This window comes from Barbus barbus (assembly GCF_936440315.1).
Source record: "Barbus barbus genome assembly, chromosome: 23".
NCBI classification, from domain to species: Eukaryota; Metazoa; Chordata; class Actinopteri; order Cypriniformes; family Cyprinidae; genus Barbus; species Barbus barbus.
The window spans coordinates 29,502,002-29,516,315 of NC_136751.1; the positions used below are offsets into that span (position 1 = coordinate 29,502,002).

The 14,314-nt window shown below is 36.3% G+C and overlaps 1 protein-coding gene across 1 annotated transcript in view; it reads right to left on the bottom strand.

The window, feature by feature from the left end:
* Window positions 1-14,314, bottom strand: part of unc13c (unc-13 homolog C (C. elegans)) — a 154,667-nt gene that overhangs the window by 119,509 nt on the left and 20,844 nt on the right. The window contains exons 6-8 of the mRNA XM_079373504.1: window positions 11,865-11,936; window positions 5,031-5,250; window positions 720-947 (exon numbers count right to left, since the gene is read on the bottom strand). Coding sequence (XP_079229630.1) covers window positions 720-947; window positions 5,031-5,250; window positions 11,865-11,936 — 520 coding nt within the window. The remainder of the gene's footprint in view (window positions 1-719; window positions 948-5,030; window positions 5,251-11,864; window positions 11,937-14,314) is intronic.

The window sequence follows — 14,314 nt, forward strand, 5'->3', positions numbered from 1 at the left end:
AGAACATACTCGGCCCATATTTAATCCCAAAACTAATTGTTTAAAAATTAAATATTTATTTTTATTATTTTACATATTTTATATAAAATTTGATTGAATAAAATTACATTAAATATATAATATATATAACATAATATAATATAATATATTTATAATTGATAATTATGTATAGTTCATATAATTCTACAGCAATAATACTTTTATATAAACTATTTCAGAAATATAAAATGTATTTACAGTGCCCTCCAATAGTATTTGAACAGTAAAGACAAAATTGCTCTGTTGCCTGTGGAGTCAAGACATTTACAAATATGATTAAAAGATGAATATGCTCACATCAATGAGTGGGATGAACTATAAAAGTGCTGTTCTTTTTATTTGGTAAATCATCTATGTGTTGAATCGCCCAATAATAAAATGTGACATTCTGTAGTTTTGTCTCATATTCATCTTTTAATCATATTTGTAAATTTCTTGACTCCACAGCCAACAGAGCAATTTTGTCTTTACTGTTCCAATACTTTTGGAGGGCACTGTAAATAGTAGTAGTAGTAGCCCTTTATTGTCACTAGTCACAAGTACCAGCGAAATTAGCCATCAACCTAAATTAACATTTGCATGCACTGTAATATTATCATTAAGCTAATTCTCATTTTGGTTTTTGTGTAGGGCACTGTTCATGTTGTTGTTAGGTGATGTGAGATTCACTCATTGCTCACCTGTGATGGTGATTTTGGCAGACCACTTGGACGTTCCCTCCAGCACAGCCTGTTTGGCCGTCTTCAGGTTAGCGTTGAAATCTTCCTTCGAGAGCTGAAACATCTCCTGGATCACCTCGAACACCTCGGGCCGGTTCTTCTCCCTGATTTTCATCCGTTCCTTCATAGCCATGATGATGTTTTGGGTTTTGTCTTCGGCTCCATGTTTTGAGCTCTTCTCCACAGCACCTGCGGAGTGATTTACGGTACATGTGTTCTTACATTATCACTGCTGATGATGAGCTGACATTACAATTTGCACACTGTCCGCCCTAAACAGTATGCAAGTTATAGAAAAACGCATCCTGCTGGATTCTAATTATTTGCGTCTACATAAACGTACCTCTAAGCACCTACAATTTTGTCAGAAAACATGCCAACAACATGCTAATCATGTTAGCAACATGCTAGCAACATGTTAATCATTATAAACCATGCTAACAACATGCTAATCATGCTAAAACATGTTCAATCATGTTAACAACATGCTAGACTATGTTAGCAATGTGCCAACAACATGCTAATTATGTTAAATCATGTTAACATGATACAATATGTAAGTAATGTGGTAGCAACATGCGAATCATGCTAAAAACGTTAAATCATGTTTACAAAATGCTAAAATATGTTAGCAATGTGCTAGAAACTTGGTAATCATGCTAAATACTAATCGTGCTAACAACATGCTAATCATGTATACTAGCAATGTGCTAAATTATGCTAGCAACGTGTCAATCATGCTAACAGCATAATAACATGCTAAGCATGCTAGTAATCATGCTAAAAACATACATGGCAATCATGCTAGCAACATGCTTATCATGCTGACATGCTAGCAACATGCTAATCATCCTAAAAACATGCTAGCAACATGATAACATGCTAATCGTGCTAAAACATGTTAAATCGTGTTAACAAAATGTTAAATATATTAGCAATTTGCTAGCAACATGGTAATCATTTCTAGAAACATGCTAGCAACATGCTAATCGTGCTAACATGTTAAAAACCTACCAGCAATGTGCTAAATCATGCTAGCAGCATGATTATCAACATCTATCTAATCTATCTAAACTTTCAAGCTTTAACAACAGCTTCAAACTTTCAGGCTAGGCTTTCTCAAGCCAACCTAAAGTTTGTCTTGGCAAACTTTTTTGTCTTTAGTCTCAAATATTACTTCTAAGTGATGAGCAAAAAATAACTTATTGACTGCAGTTCACTTAATGCGGTGTCACTAATAACACAGGTTTCTAAATTCTACATATAGTGTATATAGTCCTTTTAAGAGCTAATTGCCATTTAGTCTAGTTGATTTTGAAGTATATGTTGTATTGCACATCTCTAGATGACTTAGTGGAGTACAGATGACTCACGGTATCTCTCGGCAACCAATTAAAATGAATCATTCATTCAGAGAAGCATGATAAACACCAAGCGAAAGCTTTATAAGAGTGTTCAAGAGGCGCTGGATGTGGGAATAAGAGTGACTGAGAGAAACAGTGTCTCACCCCAAACTGCTCCGGGTGTGTGTTCACGGTGTGTGTGTGTTCACTGCTGTGTGTGTGCACGTTGGATGGGTTAAATGCAGAGCACGAATTCCGAGTATGGGTCACCATACTTGGCAGTATGTCACTTCACTTCACTTCATTAAATGTGACCTGAAAACGACAGCGTTTTTTTCTTTCACAAACCATACAAGCCAAACCAAATGCTCATTTAAACACACACACACACACACTCTAAATATGATGTGTTTGATGGCTCATTTAATAAATCTCTCTGTGTACAGACCCATTTGTGTCTTTGGCAGACGGCCACGTCTGTGAGGTTTAGGGAACTCCATCACATATATCTCAGCCACAGTCTGACTTTAGCGCACGTCTGAGAGCACTGCGCTGCACACTCGAGTCGTACCGAAGAGAAATCGGTTATTCTCTTAGTGCCGAACTGTTTCAATGGCAGACCAGAGAAACAATAAAACAAACAGCTGCCGAAAGCAAACCGTCAGAGCCGAGAGCTGCCATGCGATGTGACAGACAGACAAAGGCACTTCAAAATGATGAGCACTGCTTATGGGCTTGCAGCGTGATAAAGCAGACTTACATTTTCTGAAGAAAAATGAGTGTTCGCACATGCAAAACTCACTGTTATAATGCTAAAGTGTAGCTGTGGAGTGTTTTTCGGTTTCTGCAGCTTTTCATGATTCAGTGATTGTGGAACATGACACAAAATCTCTTTTTTTTGCATAATTGATGCATAATTTACCACTAACTGCTAAATAATAAAAAAAGAGCAGTTCTACTGAGATTTCGACATGTTCAAACAACAAAAGACAGGAGAAACTGAATAACTTTAGTAGCTTTAATAGGATCAGAATATTTAATTCATGCAGCGAAGTGTTTTATTTTACATTTCATTACTTATTTTCAATAGAAATTTGGGTAACACTTTACAATAAGGATCCATTTGTTAACATAAGTCAATCCATTAACTAATTTTAACTAACAATGAGCAAAACATTTTACAACTATAGGACAGGAAGAGCTAAATAAACTTATCAGTGCATCTAAACCAACAACATGTTTATTAGATCCTGTACCCACTAAACTACTGAAAGAGTTGTTACCTGTATCAGAAGAACCGCTTCTCAATATTATTAACTCATCGTTATATTTAGGTCACGTCCCAAAACCATTCAAGCTGGCGGTTATTAAGCATCTTATTAAGAAACCACAACTAGATTGTAACGAACTGGCAAATTACAGACCCATTTCAATTCTTCCGTTTATGTCTAAAATTTTAGAAAACTTTGTGTCTGCTCAGTTGAGCTCCTTCTTGCAAAAAATTGATCTCTATGAAGAATTTCAGTCAGGTTTCAGGCCTCACCATAGTACAGAAACTGCACTTGTTAAAATTACAAATGACTTGCTTCTTGTTCTTGCTTCATCTCATTGCTGAATTCAACACTATAGACCATGACATACTCATAGATTGATTACAAAACTATATTGGTATTCAAGGACAGGCTTTAAGATGGTTTAGATCCTACCTGTCCGATCGCTACCACTTTGTTCATTTAAATGGGGAGTCATCACAATTATCACCAGTAAAGTATGGAGTGCCACAAGGATCTGTCCTAGGTCCTCTGCTATTTTCAATATACATGTTGCCCCTTGGTAATATTATTAGAAAATACGGGATTAATTTTCATTGTTATGCTGATGATACTCAACTATATATCTTAACAAGACCAGATGAAACTTCTCAACTATCTTGAACTCTGGAATAGCCTTCCTGGTAACGTTCGGGGTTCAGACACACTCTCTCTGTTGGCTAAAGACACATCTCTTTAGTCAAGCATTCACATAATGCATCTTATAATCTTGTACTGCAATTATATCTAATCAAATGTACATTATTATTATTCTTTAGCTTGGGTTGAACAAATCATTTTTGCTTAGATGGAACAGCAGCTACGCTAATTATGTCTCTATTTGTTTCTCTGTTGATTAACATCCCGTGGTAACTATTACAGAAGCTTCAGTCTGGATCCAACCCTTAAATGATCTGAGATGACCGAACACCTGAGAAGAGATGATACCAACCCCTCAGAGCACCTCAGAGGATGCCAACGCTCAGACAACATACAGAATTACCAAATTTTGCCATAAGTTAAATATATTAAGGTTCTCCAATATATAAATTTGTCTTGGAATTCTGAGTTTATCGGAGTATAAAAGGTAATTGTACCTTTATATCTCACAATTTGGACTCTTTTCCTCGTAATTCTGGGGGGGAAAGTCAGAATTGCGTAAATAAAGTCAAAATTGTAAGATATAAACTCAAAATAATTTTAATCTGGTGATGAAAACAACCGTTCATTTAAATACTAAACCTACCTGAAATACTTTTATAATTAATTCATTTATTTATTTGTCCTATTGGTTGTACAGTAATTTTCTTTTTTGTTCCTATTTTTAATCTCTTGTTTAAAGGTTGTTTCAGAATTTGAAGAGACACCAAATAAACAAGCTTTCTGCATTTTTTTATCGTAAATAAATAAATATCCAAACTGTCGAATCTGGACTGGTTTTTAGCCTTTATATCTCTTTATATATTTTACACCCATTTTAATGCAGAAGTAATAGTGATGCTTGACTGAGAAGTTTTAATTGCATTCTCTAAAGATGGATTTGACCTTCTCCATCTTGCTTATATAATCATTTAGAGCCCTGATATCAGGTAGAGAGGTCTGAAATCTGAATAACTCACGTTGCAGACAGTCTGCGTTCAGGAGGTCCTGGCATTTCTCGTGGCATTTGACCCCGCATTCGGTGCAGCGCATGCCCTGCCGGGCGATGCCCCACAGCAGACCCTCACACTCATGACAGTAGGTGGGTGCCGTGGCTGTCCACACCTCGAAATTATGGGGCGTGGTGGAGGAGATGGGATAGATCAGCGCTTGCAGGGTCTTTCTGAGCACATGCAGTTTCTGTGAAAAGAGAGAGAATTTACAGCAAGAGGGCAGAAAGATGCACAATCAATATTTTTCTCAAATCAATGAAAGTCTTAGAAGAAAAAGGAGCATTCGTAGTGATCACAGCACTCAATATGCACACTACTGCTGTAATAAATGTGGTTTAAAAAACATAAATCTAATTTATAGCTGTTTTCGGGATGCTCCTTAGAGAAGCTACCAAGAAAAACACTGCAACTTTGAGAAAGATCAGCATCAAGCAAAAAAAAAGATATCTTGATATTTTGGAGACTCATTACTTATTTTTCTAAATATTTAGTATTTGCTCTGAAATGATTTAAAGTTGCTTTTTTTCAATTAGAGGCGGTGTTATTTATTATCATTGAGATTTTAGAGTTTTTTAAATATTTTAATTAGTATTTTTGTATTTTCCATTTCCATTTTAATTTTAGTTTAGTTTAACTAGTTTTAGTAGTTTTGCTGTATGTTTTTGTAACTTTTATTATCTATTGTTTTTTAATGTCTACATAGCTTTTATTCATTTTTATTTCAGTTTTATTTTAGTGCATCAATTTAAACTACATGAAAATAAGAATTGTTGTTTTGGCAGATAGCTGAGATCAAATAAGTTTACTTTTTTACTTGAGTTAACATTTACTTTACTTAGTAATGATATTTTATGGTTTTATGTGGATTGTTTATGTGTGCACAAAGTAAAATACATTAAAAAATATATTATTATATAAGCCCTATTATATATATTACTACGTTTTAGCTTAAAATTAAAAAGTAAATAAAAAATAAAATAAAATTACTGATTTAAATATTAATATTTAAGGATTTTGTTTTATATGGATCAGAATAAAAATGCATAGCAATATTTACCAACACATATTTTTAACGAAATACATGAAAAATACCATACTGGGACTTTAGTGAATCAAGTTTCAGAACAATCACTATCTCCAGCAAAATCAATGTGAGTATATAAGTGCATAATATCACAATTATTAATCTGACATATATTTCTAAATCAGATTCATATACATGCTCTGTAGTTCAAGATCTCCGCTCATAACAAAACACTCACAGATGCCTCGGTCAGCTGGTGTGCAGAAAAATCATAATATAGCTGTTGTTTTTTTTTTAAGATATCATGCTGATATTAATTTCACTAATTATAGCGCACATGCGAAGCCCACACAGTGTTTTCAATCTGTCCTTGTTGAGACTAACAGGGTGAATCTCACAAAACCAAACCTGTGAAGAACACAGTATGCCACATTCACCCCAAAATAAACAGAAACATATTTATAATAAGTTTGTTATTCCTTCTTTCTTTCTTTTGAATCTGAAGTCATGTTCTTGACAAGAATTCGCTCAGTGGACATTCGTCTTCGTTGTGAATAGTTTGCTTTCACAGGCAGAAGTGGTGGAAAGAATCTGACCGCATCTTCTGTATCCTTATGAAAGAGCAGAATTAATGTGCACATAAATCTGTCCTTTTAAAGCTGGAAAAGACAAAGAGCGAGCGAGAGTGAAGGAGAGGTGGGCTGGTGATGTACGGCACTTTCCTTTCCCATGATGCACTTTTGCTGAGCATGTGTTCTGCTCTCCGCCCACAGAGTCATTACGTTAAGAGCTGCCGATATTTCAGCGTACAAATGGCTATTAATGAAAAAAAGCAAACTAAAAGTAGCCTACTGCAGAGGGAAAATTCAGGCTAATTAGCAAAGTAAACCTAAAAATAGACAAACTGAGAAAATTCCGTCACCGATACACTCTTAGATACAAAACATCAAATACCTGAAAGTGAAAAAATAGATGATAATGCACAAATGAAACTGTACCGAATGATTAATGGTGGTTGTCTTAGTTATAATAAACACTTAAATGTGTCACATCATACATTTGGTCAATTAACTTTTCCCTGAGATCCACTTATGAAGTCAAGGTTTAATGCATGAGTTGTGTTGAATGTTTCATCATCAGGTTTGGAGAAATGTAGCATTGCATCAGTGTCTCAGCAATGGATCCTCTACAGTGAATGGGTGCCGTCAGAATGAGAGTCCAAACAGCTGATAAAAACATCACAATAATCCACACCACTCCAGTCCATTAGTTAACATCTGGAGAAGACAAAAGCTCAAACTAATCCAGCATTAAGACGTTTTAACTTCAAAAAGATCAACTTGTCTAAAACAAATCTGCACAAACCAAGCTCAAATCAAGCTATAAAATATATATTTGTTCAGAGCTGTTTTGGCTTGTAAACGCTGCTTGTCCTGTGCAGATTTCTCTTCTGATTCAGACAAGACAGTCTTTTTGAAGGAGTGGATTACTGTGATGTTTTTATCAGCTGTTTGGACTCTCATTCTGACGGCACCCATTCCCTGCAGAGCATCCATTGCTGAGACACTGATGCAATGCTACATTTCTGCAAACTATTCCTTTATCTCAGATATGTGATGTATTACCACAAAAATCATCCCTACACAAACACACATCATGATCAAAAATATTTAATTATGTTTGTCATATCAACTTCATATATATATATATATTGCATTTATGAGATCTGATTGCTGCTGGCCGTTACATGCTCGACCCGTAAAGTTATGCAAATGAGGAGGAATTAACAGCTGGTAAAAACGGCCAATTTAATCTAGCGACTCTGGAGCAACCAGATGAGTTATCCTCCGAATTAAACACTGGGCTATCAGCCAGAGAGAGAGGGAATATTCATGGAGTAATCGCTCACGCTGAACAAAGTGGTCAGGAGTGTCACAAACTCCAGCAGATATGAGGGACGGAGGAATTAAACCATCTGTCAAACACACAGCCGCTGACCCACACGCCTCACAGCATCTTAAACAGATCGTTCAGCCCCAAAACGACAACACTCATGACGTTTCAAACCTTTTCTTTTGTGTTCAACAGGGGAAAAAAAAAAACGAGCATGTGAGTTTGGAATGACTTGAAGGTGAATTAATAAAGATTTTAATTTTTTGGAGGAACTAAGCATTTAAATGTTGGAAAACAGCAGCTTGTCCTCTGAGAAACACCAGCCAATGAAATGTTTGGAAGCGTCCTCCACGCCTGGAGCTCTCGGCTTCCAGACCCACTGCGGTGACGTCTTTGGTTGGGATGTGTTTCTGCGCTGGAGGCCACGGCAGGTGCTGGAAATGCCGTGATGCTACGCGATTATTGCTTCTGAAGACCTGCTGACTGCATCTGTACGGATCATGAGCACTGCTGTTCAAAAGTCTGAGGGTTTTCTTTGAAAGAAAGTAATGCTTTTATTTAGCAAGGATGCATTATACTGATCAAACATGAGAGAGAGGTCCTTTATAATGTTAGATTTCTATTTCAAAGAAATGCTGTTCTTTTGAACTTCCTATTCATCAAATCATCAACAAAACTATTATTCAGAACAACTGTTGATAATAATAATTAGAAATGTTTGTTGAGCAGCAAATCAGCATATTAGAATGATTTCTGAAGGATCATGTGACATCATCTCTACACAAGGCTTCATATAGTGAGAAATCAATTTAGAAATAAGAGTTTGTAAATTTCAGCATTCATAACTTCCACCAGAAGACCATTTTTTTAAACCAATCCACAAAAACAGCTTAGGATGGATAATATTATTATTGCAAAGCAGCAGAAGAAATAGTAAACCACTATGTGGTAGTCTGTGTTCACATCCATTCATATACATGCAAATGCATGTGTAGATGTTTATATAGTGAAACATGTTATGACTTTAGCCAATTTAAACGCTACAGATTGACCTGTTTACTTGCAAAGCTGTATGGTTTACAATATATTGAAAGCATATAATTGTTTAACATTTGTGTTTATTATGACTTTATAAAAATCAAGCCATACAGTATGATATATCCTGTTACTCATATGCAAAGACCAAAAACTGCAAAGAGACCATTTGCATAAAAGATACGGCAGCAAAAAATGTCAAAGAGAATAAAGAATGCTGGTCATGTAAAACTAAATAATGAATGTTTCTGGCACAGAAAACCTTGACTAACATGATCTCAGGAGAAAACTGACTGAGGTGTTTCGCTGAATAATGTCACGGACCGAATCCAAACACTCTCTGTTGATTTTTCTCCCTCTTGCTGTGAGTGTTGAGGACGGAGATAGTAATATAACGGTTTCTGTCCTTGTTTTCCGGTGTCTTCTTAAGCATATGGGCTGCTTTCGGCGCGCTGTTCTCGGAGGGATTGTGTCGCTGCAGTAATTTCTCCCTCAGCCCCCTCACATTGTTTCTTTCTCTCTCTCGTATTTTACATTCTTTCGCTCTCTTGCCGGTGTGTTTAATGCATTTAAAAAGTCTTCAGACATCTGTTCGGCCTACTTAGAAATCTGCTGGTCAGCTCCCTATATCTGACCCTCCTCCTTTTTAGGTCTAAGACCCATCGAAGGTTGTTTAGAAACAGGTGCATCTAAAAGAGTGATTGCGCTGCTGCTATTCTTCAGAGGACTGCTAGTGTTGGATTAAGAGCGAATGGACCGGCACATCGGAGCCTGACTCTGACCTGTCTATTTATCACTCGCTAATGCTGCCTTCAACCCATGCCGCAATGACTGCACTGTATAACGGAATGAGAAAAACACTACCGCAATGCTGTAAGACTAGCGGGAATCGCTAGATTTCCTCCAAACTTGATGCAGCAAAAAACAGGGTTGAAACATCAAGGTTGAAACTAGTCACAGCCACAGTTTTAATGCTAGGTTAGTGCAGTCAAATCACTGTAAGATCCACTGATTTCCCTAGAAACCACACAATATGAATGCATTTTGTGCAGCTGTAAAACTATTGTTTTAAAGATATATGTTTTACATGTATTACTAAATGTTTATACAGTATATGGTTATTTTTTGGCATGACTAGCTTGTTTTGACTGTCTGATTAATCTTTATCTATATCTTTATCTTTATCAGTTCTTTATTGTCTCCATAAGGAGAAATTTGTCTTGAGCAGTCAAGAGAGCAGATAAACTTTACCAAATTACACACACACACACACACACACACACAATAAATAAAATAAAATCACAATACCCAACACAGATATCTTTTGAGATTTCTTTGAAGAATCATGGGTAATGTAGTTTGTCACCAAGCGTTCTGCTGTTAAACATGATTCTAATAATAATTTGACATAATGCAAGCTGATGCAGAAGCATATGCTATTCATTAACAACCTCATAGCTCACATTATGTCTGTCTTTACTGGTCTATGTGTTATTGTTAAAAATCAGTTCGGAGAAAATGAATGGGATTTTCACATCCGGAGCCTGACTGTTGCGCTCTGTTATAAAATAAACAGATACATCATACATTACACGCCTAATGCACATCCAGATAATTTTGTTGTCAAAAAAGGCATCCTGTTTTTTTGGTAGATAAAAACAGAGAGAAAGAAATGGGAAATTACTCAGCATGTCCATTCTGTGCCTGAATGCACATCATGTTATAATTAAAACTCCCCAAACACATAAGCAGAAAATTCCCAGGCTGTGTTAGTCTTCATCTCGGGTAAATTCCTGCATCTCTCTGTCACAACAGAGAACTGAACATCACATCACACCGTGTCATTCTGGGCCGTTTATTCGGTGGATCAATTAATGGGAGAGAAGAAGGTCTGGAAAAAAGAAGAGTTATTCTTCTTCTATTGATTGAGACGTTCTTTCCTCTCTCAGGGCTTTGGCCCCTCCGTCAAATTAAAGTACAAGAATATAATTCAAACGATAATTATCGATCAACACCCAAATAATCAGAAAGCATCTTAATGCAGATACAACAGCGATATTCTCTTTAACACTGATAAATGCTGTTCTTTTTAAACTTTCGATTCATCAAACAAGCCTAAAATAAGTTTATAAAATCACAGTTTCCACAAAAACTTTGGGCAGCACAACTGTTTTCAACATTGATAATAATCAGATCTATAATAATCAATGTTTCTTGAGCAGCAAATCAGTATATTAGAATGATTTCTGAAGGATCATGTGATGTTGAAGACTGGAGTAATGATGCTGAAAATTCAGCTTTGATCGCATATTCACATAGAAAACAGCTATTTTAAATTGTAATGATATTTCACATTTTTACTGTAAGTTTTGGTGAGCAGAAGAGACTTCTTTTATGAACATTGTAAAAATCATACCGACCCCATCTTTTGAACAGTATGTACATCAAAGATCATCTTATGTTGTCTTTAACACAGAAATAAATTCTATCAAATCTATATTTCATGTCCATTTATTTATTTACTTACTGTACTTTGTACGTAAGTAGAAGTGTATTAAATCACTGCTTATGAAATAAATATATACTTAGTGAGTAGCTGCTGTGCATCAGGGTTTATTTTGTGACAACGACTGAGATTACAGATTATAAGTAGTCTTTTTTTATCTTGTTCATTTGTTTTTGCCTCTGGCTCTGATGTGTGTTTCTATATCAGTTGTGACTTTATGCATGAGCGTTACATTAGTGCCACATGATCGCTCCTCATTAGACTCTGATTGGCTGCTTACGGAGTGATTTATGCACAAGTCTATATGGTGAAAGCGCTGTGCATGTGTGTGTTTAAAGCTCACCAGCTCCTCGTTGTTCAGAGTCGTTCTGTTCACCAGCCCAAACGCAATGCCTGCCTTTCGAGCAGCCAATGTCTGAAATCAAGAAAGGAAACAGTGAGAAAGACAACGCTCAGGAACGCATCAAACGCTACAGGGAGAAATCAGTTGTGTTAGGCTGAATGTTATCGTGAGACAAAACTTGATTACTCAGGCTGGGAAACCACTTTCACCTTCAAGCAGATATTCACTTGTTACCCTACAGAGCGCAACTCTCAGAAAGATCTTCATTTTAGGTTCAACAGAAGGAAATGTTGCAGAAAAAAAGAAAATTCTGCACTGTGTAATATGCTTTCATTTCATTAGGTTTACTGCGATGTTAAATATTTCAGGAGACAGACTTGCTTTCTCTATAACAAGGAAAACAGACAGACTAACTGAGGGCTCATTGCTCACATTTCATGAGCGAAAAATGATAGCTCTATCATAAAACTAGTGCTGCTGTCTACATAAAGCACATATAAGGAAAAACAGCCCATTTTAACAGGAAAGAACATGTTTTTCTGAGCTTGCAGCTATGCATTTATAGGACTGTATTCTCTATGAAGGATACGTGCAATCCCGCCTTAAAATGTGATCAAAATGCATGCATTTAAGAATAGCCTAAACACCACAAATGTGCAAAAAATGCTTAAAAATGCTGTCTAGTAGGTAGACGGCTCACTAGGATTTGGAACAGAGCTGATATTTTCTATTATGCATGCTTACATTATAAAATTTTACGTCAAATAAACAAAGCTCTATTATTGTTGCATGTCGAGAAATGTTCCTTGCAAACTCTAAAACAAATATGAATGAATACATAAATAAGTGCATAAATAAATCAACAAATTAAATATAAAAAAAATAACGAAATGGAAAAAGGTTTTTAAATCATTAAAGAAATCGCTATTATTTTTGCATGCTGAAAAAAGTTCCTTGCAAACTCAATAAAATGCATAAAAATGTAGTATAAAAACAGATAAAATAATTAAATATAAAATAAATCAATAAATACATAAAAGAATATAAAATAAATTAATAAAATATAAAAAATGTAATATGAATAAAATAAAACAAACAAGCAGTGCTATTTGTCCATCCAAATGATGAAAATATGAATAGTCGTCAAATTACTGCCCATATAACACAAACATTGAACTTGTACAGTGTACAGTAATGTACAGTGCTGTACATGTAAAGCAATATTCTGTTGTTTTGTTTTATTAACACAAAGGCTGTGTAAAAAAAAAGCATTGTAAAAGGAACCACCTAATGAAAACGGCTTCGTGTCTAATGAGCTAGAACAAATTAAAGTGAACTTTAAGCATATTTAGCAGCTAAAATAATGTAATTTTATTCTTTCCACCAAACACCGAACCACACACGGGATTGTGGGATACCATAGGCAGATAAGGACACATCTGTGCTGATTCAACTGACTAGATTAAGGTATCCAAGTAGACAAACACTGGATTCATTCAAATGCAAGAGACTTACCAAAGCCTAGAGTTTCCAGATGCAGGGGAAAACATTAAAAACACATAAAATTAGACATTTAGCAAAGACAAGCAGTCGTTTACACACAGTAAGCACATCTCTTTACGTCATACCTGCCCTCATGCATAAAATCAGATCGAGTTTTTGGTCTAAAGAGCAGAGTGAAAGCTGCAGAGGTGAGGCACAATCCTTAAATAACTCACCTCTGACATGCAGGAGAAATTTACAGTTCACTCATGCATTGTTTAGTTAAGATACTGAAAGGCGCCCTGAAATATTCCTACTGCCTGCGAGTACTGCTACAAACAGACAAGACCAGACGGCATGTGTCAAAGCCAGCTCAAAAAACACGATCCAAAGAGTTCAGGACAGAGAAAGAGAGCAAGAAAGAGTCAATGAGGGGGAAATGGGAGCCAGTTAAAAGTCAAAAAGCCACGATTAGCCATATTTAGATCGGCAGGCATGGACAGCGGACCATACTGGACTCGTCTTTACCATCTGACCCTGGACCTGATGGTGGTAAAGACCAAGCAGGCTGCCAACGGCCCCTTAAAGCAGGGGTGCATAGGAAAATAGGGTAGATTTGACCTCTACATGAACGCCAAGTGTTGATGTAAGTCTCGACATGCACTTGAATTGCTGAGGGTTGCTGCAGGCAATGGAATCGTCTCAATTTTGACATAAAGCCCCCGCTGCGGTTTTGGGCGGGTCCCTCGATCCCCACCCTCCCGCGACCGACTGTCGTTGCCCTGAAGCAATCACACAGCCAACAAGGGGACAGAAACAGAGGACAGAGGCATGATGGGATAGACCAGATCGGACCCGGTACAGCACTGACTTCATCCACGCTGTAAAAGGCTCATTGGCGCACGTCACTTTTACATGGATTTAAAACGGCACACAATTAAATCAGAAGTCAATTAAGTCCTCAGATA